Source organism: Gracilinanus agilis, chromosome 4 (assembly GCF_016433145.1).
Source record: "Gracilinanus agilis isolate LMUSP501 chromosome 4, AgileGrace, whole genome shotgun sequence".
NCBI lineage: Eukaryota > Metazoa > Chordata > Mammalia > Didelphimorphia > Didelphidae > Gracilinanus > Gracilinanus agilis.
This window is the reverse complement of record NC_058133.1, coordinates 494,645,583-494,666,180: the sequence shown is the minus strand read 5'-3', so window position 1 is coordinate 494,666,180 and position 20,598 is coordinate 494,645,583. Positions and strand designations below refer to the sequence as shown.

Below are 20,598 nucleotides of genomic sequence, written 5' to 3'. Positions count from 1 at the left end.
CTCTTTACAGCTATTAGGACGCCTCCCAAGCCTGGGAAGGAGCTGCCGCTCTTACCCTCGTTTTTCAGACAGATAATGAGGCTCCGGCCGCTCACGGCCTGAGGTTGGACTCCAAGTCGGGTCTCCCGACTCCCAGCTGGGGCGCTCCCCACTGCGCCGCCCTCTGAAAGAAAAGAGATCATTTCTGCATGTCCCGGAACTTCCTGCTTCAGGAGAAAGCCTGAAGAACAGGCCGAGGCCAGGCGCCACAGGTGTCTGTGACCCCTTCATTTTATGGATGAGAAACTGAGGCAGAGAGCATCACCCAGCCAGGCAGGGTCGGAGGTGAGATTTGAACTCAGGACTTCTGATTCTAAGTCTGCTCGTCTATCTACTACATCACCCAGGTAAAGATGAAATGCTGCAGGAAATGCTTTAAGTTTTAATATTTTGATCTAAAACGTTAATATCTGCCTGACCCTGACTTACAGGTCCAAATCAGTTCCTTTCTCGGGCAATGATATCCACAACTAGCCTTTCTCTTCCCCCTGTTTAAAGTCAACAGGCTAAGGAAGGAACAAAGGAAGGAAGAATAATGAATTTGCTGATGTTTCTGTTTACCCCCTATATCAAAGCCAGCTCTGTTTTATAAATTATTCAATTCAAATTAATTCAACCTAAAGTTCTCAGAGGCTGACTGTACACTGGCACAAAGGTTCCACCTTCATTCTCTTAGTAAGTAAACAAAAAGAGTTTTCACATTGTGCAAGTACCAATGAATTTCCTAAGTATATCTGAACGTCATCCATCTTGCAGTGGCCTTCCAAGACCTAAACTCAAGCCACTCTCTTCCACGCCCTTCCAAAAAGGCTGCAGGCCTTGTTGGTGCTGACACATAATTAGCAGGACGGCAGGAACGCGAGTGTCCGCTCATTAATCTGGCCATTCTTTCTCCCACAGCTGATATCAGATTTCTTACTGGTACGCCTTTATATAAATGCCAGTATGAGAAGCCTGAGTAACAAGGCTCACATCCACATTTAACGTGCTCAAATCTTGCCTTCTTGGCAACCAAATTCAATGCATCGGATACGGTATCAATCCAAACACCAATAAGCTATTTCACAGAATTAGATAAAAGTCTTAACAAAACTCATACAGAAAATGAGAACTCTAACAAAGACCATGTTAAGGGGAACTTTCTCTCACAAGCAATAATGATTTTTCTTAAACTGTCTGGTCCTGGGGGGGAGGGGGGAGGATATAAAGAAACAAATCAATGGAACAAACCCGAGAACCCAGAAACAGAATCCAGTGTATGTAAAAGGTTGATAAACTCATGTCTCAAAAACACTGGGGAGTCAAATCATTATTTAATAACATCTGTTGGGAAAACAATAACTGCATGGCAAAAATGATTTTAGAGATCTATTCCCCAGACAATATGCTTTACTACAATAAAGTCTAATCAGATTAATGTTCTCAAGGCTAAAAATAAAACCATTTTTAAAAATTGGAAGGAGGAATAATGTACCTCTGCCAACTAAGGAAAAGTAGAATAACTTTATTAATCAAACCAATGGAGGAAATTACTGGACGAAAGCAATGAATTTGATTATATAAAGAAAAAATGAAATAATGTAACAAAAAGCAACAGCCCTAAAACAAAAAAAGAAAAGAAACAGATTGGGGAGAAAGAACTACAGCAAACATCTCAGCAAAAGGCCTGACCTCCATAGTCTACCAAGAAATGATGACTAAATGGCCTGAGTCAAGAGCCTTGGTTGGGAAGTCCAAGGCTTCCATCCCCACCTTACGTGATGCTGACTTAATAACCATGAGACCTTGAGAAAATCAGCTCCCCTCTCTAGGCCTCAGTTTCCTCAACTATAAAATAAAAGGAGGTTGAACAGATCATTTCAAAAGTCCCTTCCACTCTAACTCTTAAGATCCTATGACACACAATGGGCAGAGAGCCACGTCTACGGATGAGAGGTCCTGGGTTCAAATCTGATTTCAGATTTTTCCTAGCTGTGTGACCCTGGGCAAATTACTTAACCCCAACTGTCTATCCCTTATGGCTCTTTCTGCCTTAGAACCAATACTTAGTATTGATTCTAAGACAGAAGGGTAAAGGTTTAAATTTTTTTTTAAAAGATCCTATGATACAAACCCATAAGAATAACACACACATTCCCCAGTGGAGATATGGTCAGAGAATATGAAAAGATAACTTCTGAGGCTAAAAATACAAATTGTTAATCACTGCAAGAAAAGGTGTTCAAATTCCCTAATGCAAATCGGAACAATTCCCAATGGAGAGATAGTCAAAGAATGTGAAAAGATGATTTCTGAAGCTAAAAATACAAATTGCTAATGATTTCCAGAAAAGTTGTTCAAATTCCCTAATGCACATCAGAGCCACTTCCAGATAGCATCTCATCTATGCCCATTCAGCTGGCAAAAAAGAGTAGGCAATGACAAAAGTCACCACTGGCACTCTTGACTGCACTGTCGTTGGTGCCCCGATTGGTGAAAACTTACTTTAGGGGCACAAAATGGCAACATCCAACAAGAATTGTACAACTGACCAACCTTGGCCCCAGCAATATCATAGCATCCATGGTACATTCATCATTTCTTTTGATCCTCATAACAAAGCCATAAAGTAATAATAATAATATAATTATAATATTATCTCCATTCTACGGATTCTCCGAGTAACTGACTTGTCCAGGGTCATAGGACCAGTGGATGCAGATGCAGGATTCACTCCAAGGTCCTTCTGACTTCCAGGGCAGCCCTTTAGCCATTTCCCTCCCTAAGGATATGACAAAGAGGAGAAAAAAAATGCCTACTGAGACAGACATATTCTGCTCTAGCACCAGAAATCATCTGTCTTGAAAGTAAAAATATTATAATATTTAAAGACTGTATCAGGACAGTGAGGTAGCACAGGTCTGGGGTCGAGAGAATGTGGCTTCAAATCTGGCCTCAGATACTTCCTAGTTATGTGACCCTGGGCAAATCAATGAGCCCCCATGGCCTATCCCTTGCTGCTCTTCTGTTTTAGAATAGATACTAAGACAGAAGGGAAGGGTTTAAAAATAAATAAAGACTGCGTTAAACCATCAGCTTAAGTTGATCAGTTCAGAAGCTAGTGGGAAGCCTACTTCTTGCTATAACTGTGCATCATTTTCCAAAGAGGTTCAATGACAACATCAAAAATGAGAAACTCACTAGTTAGCTGTGCAAAGAACTTCCATGTCTATAACTGATTCTCCTCTTTAAGCACACCAAGGTTTGTCAAGATGCTCAGAAAGTAATAACTGAAGTCTTCTGGTCCAAGAAAGACATCCTAAAAAACCATAGGGCTTGGAGGGCCAATGGAGGAATATTCATTCTTCAAAGCTCCATTTCTAAGTCTGTCCACAGGAATGTGGTACTTAAAATCCAAAAGCAATACAATCATTGTGGTAAATGTTTCCTGAATGGACTTTGTTGTCGGAGTAGGGGGAAAGCCATCTCTCAATGCAATACTGGAACTGCACTCAATTACTTACTTACAAATTCCCAAAAGAAAAATTAAGACAATTGTTATTATGATTATTCATGAATACACTTTATAAATATGGTCATAAAGGTTAAAGAAGCAATAAGAGACTCCAGAATCAATCCTTGGCAAATCAGTATTTCAAGTTTATCACTGTCTCCCAGCTGTGAGAAAGGCTCCGTGTTAAAAGATGGCACATCTCTGATTAATAGTCATGGCCTTAGAAGCTAAAAATAGGTGTACTTGGTGCGACATGAATCTGTTGAGCACATGTTGAGAGAATAACTTTGGAGGCCAGGAAAGGAAGGTACATTGTGTTTGAATCCGGAGCCAAGGGAAATGGGAAGGTCAAAACCTGCCTAGGATCAGTCACTGACAAAAGGAACTTTCCATAAAAGTGAATTATCTGGTTAAAGATCTCTAGAAGGATGTGGGAAAATCGGAAATGTCCAAACAAGGCAAAAATAAATAAACACATTTAAAGGATTGAGCCAATAGGATCTAAACGGGGCAAAAAGGTTGGGTTGCAATTATTCAGTACAAAGCAGAGAAGGTTAAGGGCAAAGGCTAATTCCTGTTTAATATTTCATCTCCCTGGAGGGTGATTAGAAAGACTTAAATCATTAGGAAGATTTAAGATACACATTAAGAAAATTCCCCTGATACTAAGGGGTTTCCTATTTCAAGGAAGCTATAGGGTGGGTATAAGGAAAAGAAGCCTGGACGCAGAACCAGCCAGCCCAAGCCTGAGGTCCAATTTGGCTTGAGGTCAGGCTCCTCTCCCAGGTTCAGGTCCCAAACTAATGATGCCTATTCTGCATACTTCAAAAAACAATTTTGTAGAGCAGGAATAGTTGAGAATACCACCTCTAGCTGCCCTTTCAGATATCTATCCTTATCCTAAATTCTAATGATAAAGGCAGCTGAGTTGCTAAATTGGCTAGTGGAGAGAGAAGAGGACACGGCGAGAGCCTGAGGTGGACAAACAAGTAATTGGCCAAGAATACCTGTCATGAATCTTGCCTTGCATAAATGACTTGTTTCCAAAATTCACTGATGCATCAGCCCTATAAAAAGATCAAAATAGCAAGAAAGGGCTCCAAGTATACCAGCTATGAGAAGAAAAGTCAAGATGTCCACTTGACCCCACGCCAGAGCTCTACTCTCTAGTTCAGGGTCACTGCCATCAGATACCACTTGCTGCCTGGAGGCACCAGGCTGACCAAGGCTCTATTCCCCACCTTCTAGGCAGAGCCCCCATTTTCAGCCTGAGAGCTGAGGCTCAACTTCAAGTATAAAGAAAGTCAGAATTTTACAAGACAACCACGTAAGGTAAAACAAGTAAGGACCCAAGAGGCAGGAAGCCACGTCTGAGAGGCTCGGCCATTTATGACCAACATGACTTGGGTGAGTTTCCTACAGCCAAACCCATTTCTTCATCTCCAAGTGGAGAGCATCAAACTGGCCCTTCCTAGTTCAAATATCTGCTGGAAGGATCAAGTTTTCCAAGGTAAAGGTGCCCTAAGAAGCAAAAAATATTATTTCTGTTCAGATCCAAGATATTTTATAAACAACATGAATTCATAATACTGATTGTATCATAATATGATCGCTACCATTTATATAGCAACCACTGGGCCAGGAGCCTTATTAAGCTCTTTACATGTATCATCTTTTTATTTGAGTCTCATGACAATTTTGGGAAGTAGGAATTATTACTATCTCCATTTTATAGATGGGGAAACTGAAGCAAACAGAGATTGCATGACTTACTTGCCTATTAAGTGTCAAGCTAGTCAGTGTCTAAGGCTGGGTTCGAACACAGGTCTTCCTAACTAAATGTTCTCTCCACGTGCCCCCATATCATCATCTGCAACGGCCACACATATCTCAATTTGGCTTTTGCTGAATTTATCCTATGAGTATTCCATACCCACAAAAATGGCTATCATACTTTGAATATGGTAAATGAAAAATGAATATAAATTGAATCTAAATGAATATCATACTTTGTTCTGTACAAAGCTACTCTTAAGTCATTTGAGAGGTTTTAAATCACCTATGTGACCAATAAAGTAAAAAAAAAAAAAAATACTAGGCTTTGTTCCTATCCCATTAATCAGGTTTGACCACATGCCAAAATAAACATGTTTTAGCATGAAGCATTATGTGTACTAAGTCTTATAAAATAATAACACAATTAACGTGTAAAAACAAAAAGTCTAGTATATCAGGGGAAAGGATAAAAAGAAGTTAAGGACAAAGGGGGAATAGCACTTCCAGACCTCAAACTATATTATAGAGCAGCAGTCACCAAAACCATCTGGGATTGGTTAAAGAATAGAGATATAGACCAATGGAACAGACTAGACAAGAGAGATTCAGAAACAATGGAACTCAGTAGCCCAGTGTTTGATAAAGTAGAAAACAGAAGTGACGCCTAAGGGAAAATGACTTATTTGATTGGGAAAACTGGAAAGCAGTTTGGCAGAAACTAGAATTAGACTATCTCACACATACTATAGAATATATTCTAAGTGCATACAAGACCTTAATATTAAAGATCATACTACCAAAAAGAATTAGACAAGAAACAGATTATATACTATCACAACTAAGGGTAAAAGATGTATTCTTAACCCAACGAGCTGCAAATACAAATGATAAAATAGATAATTACTTGAAACTGAAAGTTCCTGTAAAGATAACATTAATGTTTCTAGGATAAGGGGAAGTGGACAAATGGGGAAAAAAACCTTTACATTTAATTTCTCTGCTAAGGGTTTGGTATCCAAGATATATAAACAATAAAATATTTAAGACAAATACCCAGGAAAAGCTAGGTAGTTCAGTGGATAAAGAACCAGGACTAGAGACAGGAGGTCCTGGGTTCAAATTTGACCTCAGATACTTCCTAGCTGTGAGGCCTAGACAAGTCACTGAACTCCCATTGCCTAGCACTTACCACTCTTCTGACTTAAAACCAATACTTAGTATTCATTCTAAGATGAAAGATGGGGGTTTTTTTAAAGTCATTCCCCAAGAGATAAATGGTCAACAGATATGAAAAAACATTTCTCAAAAGAATATTCACAACTATATGGAAAAATTGCTCCAAATCACTAATAAGGAAAACACAAACCAAAATAACTCTAAGGTTTCAATTCACACCCTGCAAATTGGCAAAAATGACCCAATCATGAAAGTCAATATTGGTTGTGGGAAGGTAGGCATACTAATACATTGTTGGTGGAGCTGTCAAATGGTTCAACCATTTTGTAGTTATACAAAATAAAGTGACCAAAATGTCCATACCCTTTGAACTAGAGACTCCATTACTATGCTTATATCCTAAGGAAACTATCAATAGTAAAGAGCCCATATACTCCAAAATATTTACAGTAGCACTTTTTGTGATAGCCATGATTTGGAAACAAGTAGATGCCCATCAATTGGGAAGTGGCTCAACTAACTGTGGTACATGAATATAAATGGAATATTACCATGTTTTAAGAAATGATGTATGTCATGAATATAGAAAAACAAAGAAAGATCTGTAAGTAAAGCTAGAAGAGCCAAGAAAACAATGTAGAGAGTGTCTACAACAATGTAGAAAAGAACAACCATGCACCAAAAAGTCAAAAGGAAATGTAACAAAATAATAAAGATCAAGTGGGACTTGGATGAAGAAACATGAGAAGACACCCCCAACCTGCCCACTGATGGAAGTGGGAGCTTCATAGGTGTTATACACTGCACAGGTTTTTTCAATGCCTAGATTAGCTGTGCTGACTCCCCCCACAAAAAAAAAAATTAATATATATATTCTTTATCATAAGGGATACCTCTCCAAGAGGGGGATACATGGGAGAGACACAATGGTGACATAAGAAATGGAAAATAGCAATAAAACCTTTTATTTAAGCCTTATATGGCAGAAGTGAAACCAGGATTCCTCTTGAAAAAAGAGAAATCCAGGTTGCCGTCCCATTCAGGCAGTGATCACCATAGGGAAAGCTCAAGTTCAAAACTGCCCGTGGCTCTTGCAGTCAAGGGGGGCCTCGTCTCTGCAAGGAGTAAAGCGCTCAACAGACAGACAAAAACCAGGCTCCTAAGCAGAGAATCAGCTGCAGATCCATCCCGCCACAATTCTAAGTGTTTTTATTCCAGAAATTGGCCACACTTGGGAGATCATTTTGCAATTCAAATGGCTACAAACAAATGTTTCCCTGGAGAACTTGCACCAAATATTTGCCATTTATTTCCATACCGGATGATACTGGTAAGTTCTTTGCCTGCTAAATGGGGAGCGTCCTCGGTGGAAGCAGGGAAGAATTTCCTGCTGAAAGGCCACAAGGCCCGCGGATGCCGATGGGCCTAAAGGTGCAATCCAGAACTCTGCGGCCCGGGACCGATTTACAAGGAAGCGTCTTCCTGCACACAAGGACGGAAACGTGTCCTGCACGTAGGGTTCTGGAGCCCAAGGTGCAGGCGGGCGGGAGCGAGGCCCACGAGGGAAACGCTCCTCACACACCCCCGGGGTAAGGGGGGGGTGCCCTCCTGGGGGAGACGCTGGGACAGCACCCCAACAGGACGGCGGGTGCAGAGAAGGAGCGGAGAGGCACCCGCAGGGCCAGAAAGGCTCCGGCCTCAGGTCGGCCACGTCAGCACAGCCAGACTCCGCCTCAGGGTTTCCGGGCAGGCTGCAATCGGTGCTGCTGGCGTTTCCTCCCAGGGAGTTCTCAAGAGCAGTGAAGTCCCCACCACCAGAAAAAGCCCGGGAGCCTGGGGGACAGGCGGAATGGCGAGCCGGTGCCCGAGGCTGAAGAGAACAAGGGGTCACCGCCCAGGAGGGCCTCAGGGACGGCGCCTCCCTCCAAGGCCCTGACATCCCGAGGGAGGGGGAAGCAGCAGCTCCACAAGGAAGGCGCAGTGGAGAAGCCTCTTGAGGGGGGAGAGGGGGCAGGCAGGGCTGAGGCTCGGAGCGAAGCCCCGCGGGCAGCCTCCTTTCGGCTGGGAATCCCGAACTCACCGTATAGCTGGCACCGCCCAGCACCAGCGCGCTGTTCTCCCCAACACTAAAGACCAGACCGGAGGGCAGGGCTCAAGCGGTACCAGGCCACAGCAGGGCCTGCCTAAGGCTGACTTAAATCCATCCCGTCTCTCAAATCTGTTTAACTAAATCTGTTCTTAACAAAACCACTCAAAAAGGGAAGGTGAGGCAGTGACGGCAGTGACACCCCCCTGGGCAGAGCTCCAGCCCTGGGTTCCAATCCCGCCCCTCCACGTCCTGGGACAGGCGCCTGGGCCAGTCACTCAAGGACTCCTAATCAGAACAAGACCCCCAAGGGCCCTGCCAGGCGGACATCCATGGACATCCGTGGCCCTCCAGCCTGGGCTTCCTCATCTGTGAGAGAGGGCACAATGGCCCTCGAGGGCCTTTTCAGCTCTAAATCCACGTCCTCCGCCTCCCTTTCCTCATCAGTAAAAGGAGAGGCTCCCCTCCAGCTCCACATCTACGACTCTGGGATCATTTCCATTAAGATCTATTGAAAAAAAAAACGGTCTCCTCCATGCAGACCACAATGAAGACTGTGCGGCTGAGAGCTAGAAGCCTGCGGAGACATTAGCTCCACGTTAGCTCCACGTTAGCTCCACGTTAGCTCCACGTTAGCTCGGGGCTCCGGGGCCGGGGCTGGGGCTCCGGGGCCGGGGCTGGGGCTGGGGCCGGGGCTGGCTGTCACCAGGCTCCACCAGGACCTTTAAAGCGCGTCCTCTGCAACCTGCATTCCAGCATCAGGCCGGGAGTTTAATGCGCGGTTTGTGCTGCCCTCTAGTGGCGAGCGGGCCGTTTTCCCCAGTCACGTCTCCCAATTCTCCCCAGGACGCCACCCACCGGGAGAGGGCAGTCATACTGACAGCTCCCACGACCCTCACAGAAGAGGAGCCTGAGGCCGGCAGACCCTCAGCTGGGGCGCTGAGGTCCTCCTGAGCCCAGGCCCACCCGGTGCCCCCCCAAAAAGCAAGCGCGAAGCCCCACGGCAGCAGACAGCCAAGCCCAGCCGGCTATCGGCTGAGGCTGCTCACCATAATCAGTTTGGGTTTTGTCCTTCCTGCCCCGTCCCTGGCCAAAGTGGCTGTGAACGCTTCCTGGTCTAATGGCCTCGCTTTGGGTTCAGTCCTCCCTGCAGCCCTCCCTGGCCACCCCGGGCAGGGCTACCGAGTTCTGGGCCAGCCCTGACCCAGACTACTCAGCCATCCTTCCGACTACAAACAAGGGCTGCTCCAAGCATTTTGGTGCATCTGGGCTTTGTTTCTGACTTCCTGAGGTAGATACTAACGCTGAGCAGACCCCGGGTCGGACAGTAGGGACATTTCAGTCACTTTGGGGATGATGCCAGATTTCTTGGGGAATCAGGTCCATTCACAGCTCCACCAACCATGTATTGGTATCCCTGTCTTTGCCCAACCTCTCCCCATCAGTATTTCTATGTTTTGAAATCTCTGCAGCTTGGCCAAGTGGGAAGGGATACCTCAGAGCTGTTCTGATTAGCTTCCTCTTATTAATAACAATGGGGAGCATTCTTTCATAGGGTTTTTAAAAGTTTACAATTTTTGAAAATGATTAATTTATCTCCTTTGGCCACCATTTTATCAGGAAAATGCTTTAGGTCTTACCTGGCTGTACTAGTTCCCTACCCCATCCTGAAAATACCTTCAACATAGGATTATTGATTTAGAGTTGGAAAAAACCTGAAGAAACTGAGTCAAATAGAGGTTAAGTGACTTACTTAAGGTCACACTGCTAGTGACTAAGGCAGGTTTTGAACTCATCCTCCTGATTCCAAGTCCTATTCCCTATTCCCACACTAACATTTTGCAGATTAACTACAAAAAAGTTTTTCCCAACTAAACACTTCCCTCCTTAACTTACTTGCATTGATTTTGGTAGTACAAAAGTTTTTCAGTTTCATCTAGCTGAAATCATTTTCTCTTTTGTGGTGCCTCTATCCTTTGTTTAATTAAGAATTCTCCTTCTCTCTAGACCAGTGGTTCCCAAATTTTTTTGGCCTACCGCCCCCTTTCCAGAAAAAATATTACTTAGCCCCCTGAAAATTAATTTTTTTTAATTTTAATAGCAATTAATAGGAAAGATAAATGCACCTGTGGCCATCACCACTTCCTGAATCGCTGCAGCACCCACCAGGGGGCGGTGGCGCCCACTTTGGGAATCACTGCTCTATAGCAATGAAAAGTACTTGATGTACTTCTTTTCCCATTTTTGAGGGTATGAGCTTCAATATTCAGGTCACATACTCACTGGACCTAATTGTGGGAAGTGGTGTAAAATGCTGGTCTAATCTAAATTTCTGACAAATCTCAGTCTTACCAAAACCCATTTTCTAAGCAGTGTTTGTCAAACAGGGAGCTTTTCTCCAAGTATCAGGTTTTGCTGAATTGCCTTTTTGAGGGGTGTTCTCTCTTTATTACTCTTTGTTACAAGGGGCAATTCTTTGGGATAAAAATGTATAGACACACACACATACAAGAGGGAAACAAAAGGGATATTTAAATCAAAAAATGATAATATATCAAATGAAACCAGAAGAGTCTGAAATACAGCTTAAGGCTGAATGAACACAGATTCTTTTTCTATTAAACTGTTCTAGTTCATTATAATCATAATAATACTAAAAGCTAACATCTATGAAGAAAGTTTTAAAAAGCACTTTCCATGTTATCTGATTTGGTCCTCACAATAACCCTGGAAGCTAGGTGCTGTTATTATCTTCATTTTACAGATGAAGAAATTGAGGCAGACAGAAGTGAAGCAGACCTACCCAGGGTCACACAATTAGTGAATGTAGCTGTTCTTCAAGAAAGTTTAAGTAACCCACAAGCACTGGGAAAACATGGTGGAGTTGCTTCACCATCACAGAGTTTTCTTGCTGAAAATGATATGTAACCTCCAAAAACTCTTGGCATTCAGAAACTCACTTAAATGTGAAAACAGGATTGTCTAAACTATCCAAAAATCTTCCAAATCCAGAGTCCCAGGAGGTTTGAACCCGTTTGTTAAAAATACAAGCACACAGCACCTGATGAGTTTGTGAAACCAAATAAGGGAGGATGGAAATTTACCAGCCAAATTTCTACAAAAACTTTTGCATGATTGGTGGACGAGACTGAAAGATGGGTAACATCATCTAGTAAGGAGCACTGCTAACAAATGCAGCCCTTCCATTTCGGTCTATCTTAGTGAATTATCTTCTTCAGCTATGACAGTCATGAAAATTATGTCTTGAAATAAACTGAGCTTAGAAACAGACTCGAACCAAGATTCTCAAACCCAAAAAGCATGTCTAATCCCACTGTTCTCAATAAGAAGTACTATTATTATATCTTTTAGTAGTAAAATGGGGGGGGCAGGGGGGTTGCACCATTAACAGGCAAAATAAAATCAATGTTTTTAAAGACAATTACCAGCTGTGTCACCCTGGGTAAATCATTTCACCTCTGCCTCAGTTTCCTCATCTGTAAAATGAGGATAATAATAACACGTACATCCAGGGGTTGTTGTGAGGATAAAATCATGTACCATTTGTAAAGTACTTTATAAGCCTTAAGATGCTCTAAAAATGCTAGCTATTACTAAACATTATTATTAAATATTGCTTTATTGATGTTTTTTACTATTTCAGTCATGCCTGACTTTTCATGACTACATTTAAGGTTTTCTTGGCAAAGATAATGGAGTGGTTTGCCATTTCCTTCTCTGGCTCATTTCACAAATGAGGAAACTGAGGCAAATGGGGTGAAGTGAATTGCCCAAAATCACACAGCTAGAAAGTGTCTGAGGTCAGATTTGAACTCATGAAGATGGATGTTCTGGACGCCGGGCCGGTGCTCTGGGCACTCTGGCGCCCCCTCGCCGCCTCCAAGGTACAACCCTGCCCCTTGCCAATGTACATTCCGCTTGATTACAATACACTGATGTAGAGTAGAACATGAGCTCCACTATGTTTTACCGAGGAGGTGCATGATCAAAAAGAGCGGAACATTCTCTCCTGAGCTTCCCGAGGCAGCCGCCCCCCTTCCCAGGAGCCTGAGGCAGTGGCATGCCCGGCCCACTCTCCCCTGGAGGGACGCAGGCCAAAGGGCCACTCTCTCCACGCACACACACCCCATGGCCATCCTAGAGGATGTTCCTGAGGACACCAAACATCAGGGTCTAACAGGGGGTGCAGAGTCCTCTGGGGTGTTAAGGCTTGCAAAATGCTTTCTACCAGTTATCTCCTCTGAGCCCCACCACAACACCCTCAGCTGTGCACTCTTATTATCCCCATTTTATGAATGAGGAAACTAAGGCTCAGAATATAAAAGTGACTTGTCCAGGGTCCCACAGCAATAATCGAGGCAGAATTAAAATTCAGACCTTCCTGATTCTAAGACAAACCCGTACCCACTACACCACCTAACAGCCCTACAGCAGATGGTGAAGCCTACAAAAAAACTCCCTGTTGGCCATTTTTCCAGAACTGATATTTGGAAACTCAGGTCTGAGCCCCCAGGAAGGAGGCTCCCCGACGAGGCCCAGAGTCCCCGGGGAAACCAAGCAGTACCTTCGCCTTCTTCATGCTGTCCATCATCTTTCCCAAATCCTCCACGTCCACCACTGAGCTGCTGCTCCGGCCCTCTTCGGCGCCCGACTCCTCCTCACTCGTGGTTTCAAACTGTTCTTCCTCCTTTACAATAAACACGTGGAAAGAAATTTCCTTCTGTAGATTTAAAAGGGGTAACATTCTCCAGCTGTTCTAGGCTCTGTGAACCTACTAGGAGGCTGACTGAGGGGCCCTAGCTGTGGGGTCATCTTAGAACAAAGGCTAAGGGGGCAGCTAAATCCCTCAGTAGATGGAGATCCAAGTCTAGAGGCTGGAGGTCCTGGGTTCAGATGTGACCTCAAACAATTTCCAGCTACCTGGCCCTGGACAAGTCACTTCACCCCCTTGCCTAGCCTTACCACTCTTCTGCCTTGGAACTGATACACAGTATTGATTCTAAGATGGAAGGTAAGGGTTAAAAAAAAAAAGAATAGATGCATGAAATCAGGGTGCTTGGCAGCTGGTGAGCTTCTTCCAGATGAGTGAGATAAAGCAAAATAGCGGTTAGCAGCATATTTGGAAAAGAAAAGAAAGGAAGGAAGAAAGGGAGGAAGAGATAATGAGAAAAAGCAAGGGAGAAAGGAAGGGATGAAGAGAAGAGGAATGAAGGGAAAAAGGAAGAGGAGGGACAAAGAGACAGCAGGAGGAAGGAAAGAGAAAAGAAGGAAGAAAGGGAGAAAGGAGAGAGAGAAGGCAAGAAGGAGAGAAGGAAAGCAGGAAGAAAGAGACAGTAAGGAGAGGAAAGAAAAAAGGAAGGAAAAGAGGAAAGAGAGAGAGAAGGAAGAAGGAAAGAAGTGAGGGAAAAGGAAAAATGGAGGGAAAGGAATGAGAGAGAGAAGGAAGAAGGAAGAGGAGAAGGAGGAGGGGAGAAAGGAAGGAGAAGGGAGGGAGTAAGAGAGAAGGATGGAGGGGAAGGACTAAGGAAGGGAAGGAGGAGAGAGGAAGGTAGGGGTGGACACAAGGATCACTGTACCTCTGGGGCTTCGTGCCTTGACCCCTCTGGCCCTGCATTCTTGCCCTCCTTCTTCTTGCTTTTGCATTCGCCTTTCTTACAGCGGCCCTGGCGGTGGCGGCAGGCTGCCTTCTTCTCACTACAGTCACCGCGGCTCAGGTCCTGCAGCCGGGAAAGGAAGTGGGCCTGCCAAGCGGCAAAATCAGCTTCCAGACTCCCGTGCCGGCTCCTCACCACGTTGCTGTCTCCCTCTCCGCAGGTCATGACCCGCCTGGCACTGAGCATCCACAACCATCTATCAATGTTTTTGCCAACCTGCGAGAGACGAGGGAAACCAGCTATGTGGGAACAACGCCCCAAGTCTAAATCAAAGCTAAGGCAGAGAAATTAAATAGATAAGACTGAATTTCCAAATAGAAAGTTTATGGGCATCAATTGGGTGAGACAAACTCCACTGATGTGCCAACCCCAGAAGTTTATGTCTCATAAATGACATTTCCAAGGCAATTTCAGACCAAGGACGAACCGCTCTGCCCCCATGAAAAGAAACACATGAAGGGACTGAAATAAGCCCCCAAAGAAAGAGAAGACCTAGGGGGGCTTCCGTAATGACCCTCAGGGGCACCGCTGGGCCTCATGGAGGGCACTTGTACCCGTGCTTTCCCACGAGCACAGAAAAAGGAGAGTGAAGGAATTCAAACTGGACCCAAAGGGCTACACTGACCAAAGCAAGAGCTGCTGGGGCCCCAAGGACGGGTGAGGGGCGGGTCTGAGCACCCACTGGGACAAGAACCAGGCCTGCTCATGTGAACCAGGGAAGAGGTTGAGCATCTAGGATGTGGGGAGGCTTCCAAAGAGGAGGAATTCATCAAAAGGAAAGAGAGAGGTGGGTGGGCTGAAGCATATTTGGAATCTCCCCCCCACCTCCCAATCTGATCCCCAGAGGCAGATGATGGGCCCCCTGAAAACAGAGGTTCCAATTAAATGGTGAGAGGGTGGCCAAACAGGATTCTACTCTAAAACCACAAGCAATGAGCCAGTGGAGATGGAATAAACCCCGCCGTGGGCCAAGCACCCACAAACACCAGGGTAAGGCAATCCCCGCCTCAGCGAGGTCGCAGCGCGTTCACCGAGAACAATTCAGGATGTCCAGAAGACAAAGGAGAGGCGGAGATGGGCACCGTCAGAGGAGAGAGAATCGGGGAAGGCCTCCGAAGGAAATGGTCATCGGGCAGCATGGGGAAGGGAGCCAGGGGTCCGAGGCCGAGGACAGGGGCAACACGAGGAGGGGGAGCATCTAAGAGGGCCCAGACTCGGTGGTGGTGGAGTCAGGAGAGAGAAGGGCCCTCCATTCCCGGGGGACAAGCCTGCTGGGAAGTACCTTGAACCAAGCTCCCGGAGCCCCACCTACACCTGCCAGGAGGATAAGAGCCGGCCCTCACCTTGTTAAAGTTGCCGTCATACACTGAGTTTCCCAATCCAAACACTGCGTATCTCATGCCCTTCAGATAGGTCTTGCCAAATCTGAAGTCATTCGATGCTTCCTCCAGCCATCTGCAGAACCACTCTGCACTCTCTGGCGGCTGGCCATCGGTGTAGGTAGCAACCAGGAAGACGCAGAGATTTTTACTGGTTACCTACAAAAAAGAAAGGCAGCCATTCCAGAAGGCTCTCCAAGTCATCTCAAGGAGGGGGGTGTTTCCTTCTAAATTCACCTTCACTTTGGCCTCCCAGAAACAGAAGAGGCTTTCACATGTGTGACTAACTCTCAAAACACAGAGGGAATAACTGTGATCCTCCCTTGTTCAGGGATGAGAGAAGGATGGGCAGGTGCCCAGACAAGGAGAAGCCATGCCTACGGCCTTGGGGGCATCTCCAGAGCAGACCAGAGGATTTCCTGAGGGACATCGGGGCTGTGGCAGGGGCCCGAGCCCCTCGGACACACTCAGGGATCTTTTTAAACATCATCTTCATCTCCTTCCTGAATGGGGCTCTGAGCCATACAGAGTGAGTAGGGGCATGGGGGGGGGGGGGGTGAGGAAAAATAGTAGGGAAAAGTTTAAAGATTGCCCTAAAGGGAACAAAAGAGATGCTCTCTAGAAAATGGTCAACGTTAGAACAGGAAATGGACCTGCGGCCACAGATTCACTTCTAAAAACACACACATTAGCGGAAGCTAGGTAGTTCTTCAGTGGATAGAGAGCCAGGCCTGGGAATAGGACATCTTGGGTTCAAATCTGGCCTCAGACTCTTCCTAGCTGGGTGACCCTGGGCAAGTCACTTATCCCCCAATTGCCTACCATTACTGCTCTTCTGCCATCAAACCAGTACACAGCATGGATTCAAAGAAGGAAGGTAAGGGTTTGTTGGGGGTTTTTTAAAGGAGGATCAAATAACATATGCAAAGAACTTTGCAAACTTCAGAGGCCTATAGAAATGCTAGCTGTTGTTATTATTATGTAACTTTTTACATTGTTTTATGTGATAGTCTTTTATAACAATAAGCCAGCCTGAGCTATAAGCTGTAAGAGGCACCTGTCCTGCGTGCTTTCTGCTCTCCGAGGCACAAGATTCCATGTGGCTGCAGAGTTATGGCTGTAACATAGATCATCTGGCCTCAGAATCAAGTCTAAAAGTCACCTGCAAAGAGTTCCTTCTTAAGGAAATGAACTTTATTCCAGAAAGTCCAAGGATTGCCGAGTTGCCAAGAAGTCCGCACCACAAGGGTGCTCTGGTGGGGAAGGACAGACGAAAGACGATTCACGACCTACCTCTTCCCCCAGGCGATCGTCAGGGTCATATTCTTTCAAATTAATGACCACCGCAGGGAAACCCAGAGCCGTTACTGCTTTGGCGAGACGTGTTGCCAATCCCTGAGGAAAAAAATCAGACAAGTTTAAGAAACTCAGCAAGAAACTCACCATCGGGGGAAGGGACTCGCCATTGACCCCACTTTGGCAGAGTGAATGTTCCAGGGCCGATCTCAACCTCTTTTAAAGGCCAGCTTTTTTTATGATCTCCCTCAATGGCAATCACACCTCACACATCACCGGATAAATAGTCAAAGACCATGAGAAGAAACACTCTGGGAAGAGTCACGTGAAGAAAGTCTCACCTCACTAAGGACCAGAAGAATTTAAATGAAGATGACCCGAAGGGATGACTTCACATCATCCAAACAGGGCAAAATAACCAGGCGTGGACCTGAGAGCCCACACCAAGGCTGGCAGAGCCCCAGGGCAGTATCATAGCAGAGAACCTTCTCTGGCTAAATGGTACGACCACCGCCACCACCACCGGCACCACCACGGGGTCCCAGCCTGAGAGCAGAAGGGCTCTGAGGGTCATCTGGTCCAATCTCCACCCCCGTTACAGATGAAGGCACTGAAGATCAGGGAGCCTCACTCACTCTGACTCACCGGGATCAGACCTTTGGGTCTGGTAATCCCATCACGGCACATGTGCCCCAAGAGTGTTAGCATAAAGGAAAAAAAATACATCTGTTCAAACAGCTGTACAGCAGCACTCTTTGTCATTGCAAAGAACTGAAAACAACCTAAATGTCCAACAGGTGGCAAATGGTTGCTTCAACGAGGGTATATAAATGAAATGGAATCTTATAATTTTGCTGTTACAAATGATAAATAGGAGGAAAATGAAGAAACTGGAAAAGTAATAAGAGGTAATAAGAAACACTTAAATTACAAAGTATAAACAGAAAAATAATATGTATACTCCCAGTGGCTCGAGAAAGGAAAAAACACAGGCAATAAATATCGAGATGAACAGCCAAACCAAACACAATACTGGGTAAAGTATAAATAATCTAAACTCTGAGCACGTACTACATAAAAACTTATTTTTCTGTGTAAATACTTACAAAAATATATGTAGCAGGTGTGCCCAGAAGGGCCTTCTGAGAGCTCCCTGTCTCCTTTAGGAAGAGGCTGAAGGCCTTAGATAAAACTTGCCCCATGGAGAAGGTAGAAACTCTTCTGGCCCAGGATCCTGCCCTAATCCCTTACCCACAGGGAAGATGAATTAGATCACACATCTTTGGGCTTGGACTTTAAAAAAAGGGCTAAAAAAGGGGACAGGGAGAGAACCAGGACTGAGTCAGAAAGAACTCAGTCACACACTCTTGCCCAGGAAGGAAACCTGAGCAGCCCGTGGCCTTCCAGGGAACCCCAGAGCACCAGGAGAGGAGGAAGCCATGGGTTCCAGAGATGACACCAAAGGCAGGTGATGAGCTGGTGGTACAATGAGGGCCCCTTGCACCAAGCCAGAAGGGTCAAGAATATGAGCAAGGAGCTGTGATGTGCCCAGAACACGCCTCTGGGAGGAGACCTCTGGGGCCTGGCAATGGTCCTGAGTATCATCTAGTTCGTCAAATGAGATAATATTTATAAAAAGTGCTTAGCACTGGATAAATGTTTCCCTTCCCCTCTTCGCTCTCTGGAGGAAGCAGGAACCAAGTGAAGGAGCAGAGGGGGCCAGAGTCAGGACAGGAAGATGCCAACCCAGGCCCTGGCCCTCGGTGACACTGGGAGTTCTCTGCACTGTCCCAGGGCATGGGAACAGGTCACTCTACCATGCCTCAGCTCTCTCCAAGAAGGGGGCCTTCTATTGGGGAAAGTCTCTATAGGATAAAACTAGATAGCTTCCTGGGAAAGTGAGATTCACTCTAGGGAGAAGTTGACTGATTTCAAAACAATCAAAACTCCCTTTTGGGCTGGGGGGAAGGGGAAGGGTCTACTCCATCCTGGAGTGGTCAGGAGGAGTACCGAGGGGCCCAGGGGGCAGCAAGTACCAATGGACAGGGAAGGAGAGTTAATTTGCCTGTTCATGGGCTCACGTGAGATCCCCTTCTGAATGGAGTGTTTTTATTCTCTGTAAAGGTGTTCCAACAAGCTATCAAAGTTGAAATTTGCCTTAAGGCCTTTCAAGAAGCCAATATGATGCCCATGGAAGCCTGGGGACTAAACTAGGTCCATGTAGCTTTCCTGTGGTGTCCCAGACCCAAATCAAAGTCTGATGTTCTTTGGGAGAGCTCTGGGAAGACTTATTGGTGAGTCACACCCAAGACTGAGCTCAGGATCTGGGAGGCTCTGATTCTGGCCACAAGTCACATATGTACCGGGTCAGCTTCAGGAGTGTTTCAAGCTAAAAATATGAGGAGGGGCAGCAAGGAGGTTCAGTGGATAGAACACCAGGCCTACAGACAGGAGGACCTGGGTTCATATTGGACCTCAGACAATTCCTAGCTGTGTGACCTTGGGCAAGTCACTAAACCCCAATTGCCTAGCCCTTGCTGCTCTTCTGCCTTGGAACCAATCAATGCACAATACTGATTCTAAGATGGGAGTAAGAGATTAAAAATAAAATAAAATAAATGGCCTAGGAACAGCTAGATGACTCAGTGGCTAGAGAGCCAGACCTAGAGATAGGAGGTCCTGGGTTCAAATCTAGCTTCCGACACTTCCTAGCTGTGTGACCCTGGGCAAGTCACTTCACCCCCATGGCCTAGCCCTTACTATTCTTCTGCCTTGATACCAATACACAGTATTGATCCTAAGATGGAGGGTTTCTTTTAAATACAAGGAAGAGGACAACAAAATAAAATAAATTAGGCATGTCCACACCTCCTTTCTTTTAACCAGACCTGGGTCTGTTCCCAGTGAGAAAACTCCCTCTCAGACCAAATAAGATCCTGGTTGTAAAGTGCTTCACCCAGTGCCTGGCACCTGAGACATGATCTACAAGTGTGGGCAATGATGATTATTGCTGAACTGGGTCAGAACCAGCTCTGGCCCTTCAAGCCTCAGAGTCTGGCCATCTGTCCTGACTGGATCATTACTGCAAATGCTGCCCCCCACGCATGCTTTGCCAGGTGCGTTGCCTTCCCTACTCCTAACAGAAGCCTCCAGAACAACTCAAAGAGCTCAGTGTCAGGCTTCACTTTGCCTGCAGAGGAAAGAAGAAAACACACAGGCCTCCTTTCTCGGCAGAGGTGGGGAGCTGTGGGTGGAGAACAGTGCCTACACCATCAGACTCCTGGAGATGGTAGTTAATTTTGCTGAACTGGGTTGTTCCCCCCTAGTTCTCTTTAAGCTTACCAGAGAAGAGCAGTAAGGGCCAGGGAGGGATGGGGAAAGTAAGTAATATCTTCAAAAACTAAGGTGCTATCAAAACAAATGCTAGGATAGGAGGGGAGGTTTCCGGGTTAAGATGGCGGCAGAGTAAGAAGCAGCTCTAAACCTCTCCTGACCGAAACACACAAAACTCCTCAAGGGGACATAAAAACAAGTCCAGACGAACGGAGGAACCCCACAACAGGGCACAGCGTGGAAGGTACGTGGAATCGGGGCATTTCCAAGCTAAAAAGGGCTCTCACTCAAGCGCGAGCTGAGCAACCGCCCCACCCCCACCCCCTCCACACTCACCTATAGCTC

At 45.6% G+C, this 20,598-nt stretch overlaps 1 protein-coding gene across 1 annotated transcript in view; it reads right to left on the bottom strand.

Moving 5' to 3' along the window:
- Positions 1-20,598, bottom strand: part of LOC123244524 (S-adenosyl-L-methionine-dependent tRNA 4-demethylwyosine synthase TYW1-like) — a 282,947-nt gene that overhangs the window by 252,532 nt on the left and 9,817 nt on the right. The window contains exons 4-7 of the mRNA XM_044673037.1: positions 16,918-17,019; positions 15,589-15,783; positions 14,168-14,461; positions 13,156-13,278 (exon numbers count right to left, since the gene is read on the bottom strand). Of these exons, the coding sequence (XP_044528972.1) occupies positions 13,156-13,278; positions 14,168-14,461; positions 15,589-15,783; positions 16,918-17,019 (714 nt within the window). The remainder of the gene's footprint in view (positions 1-13,155; positions 13,279-14,167; positions 14,462-15,588; positions 15,784-16,917; positions 17,020-20,598) is intronic.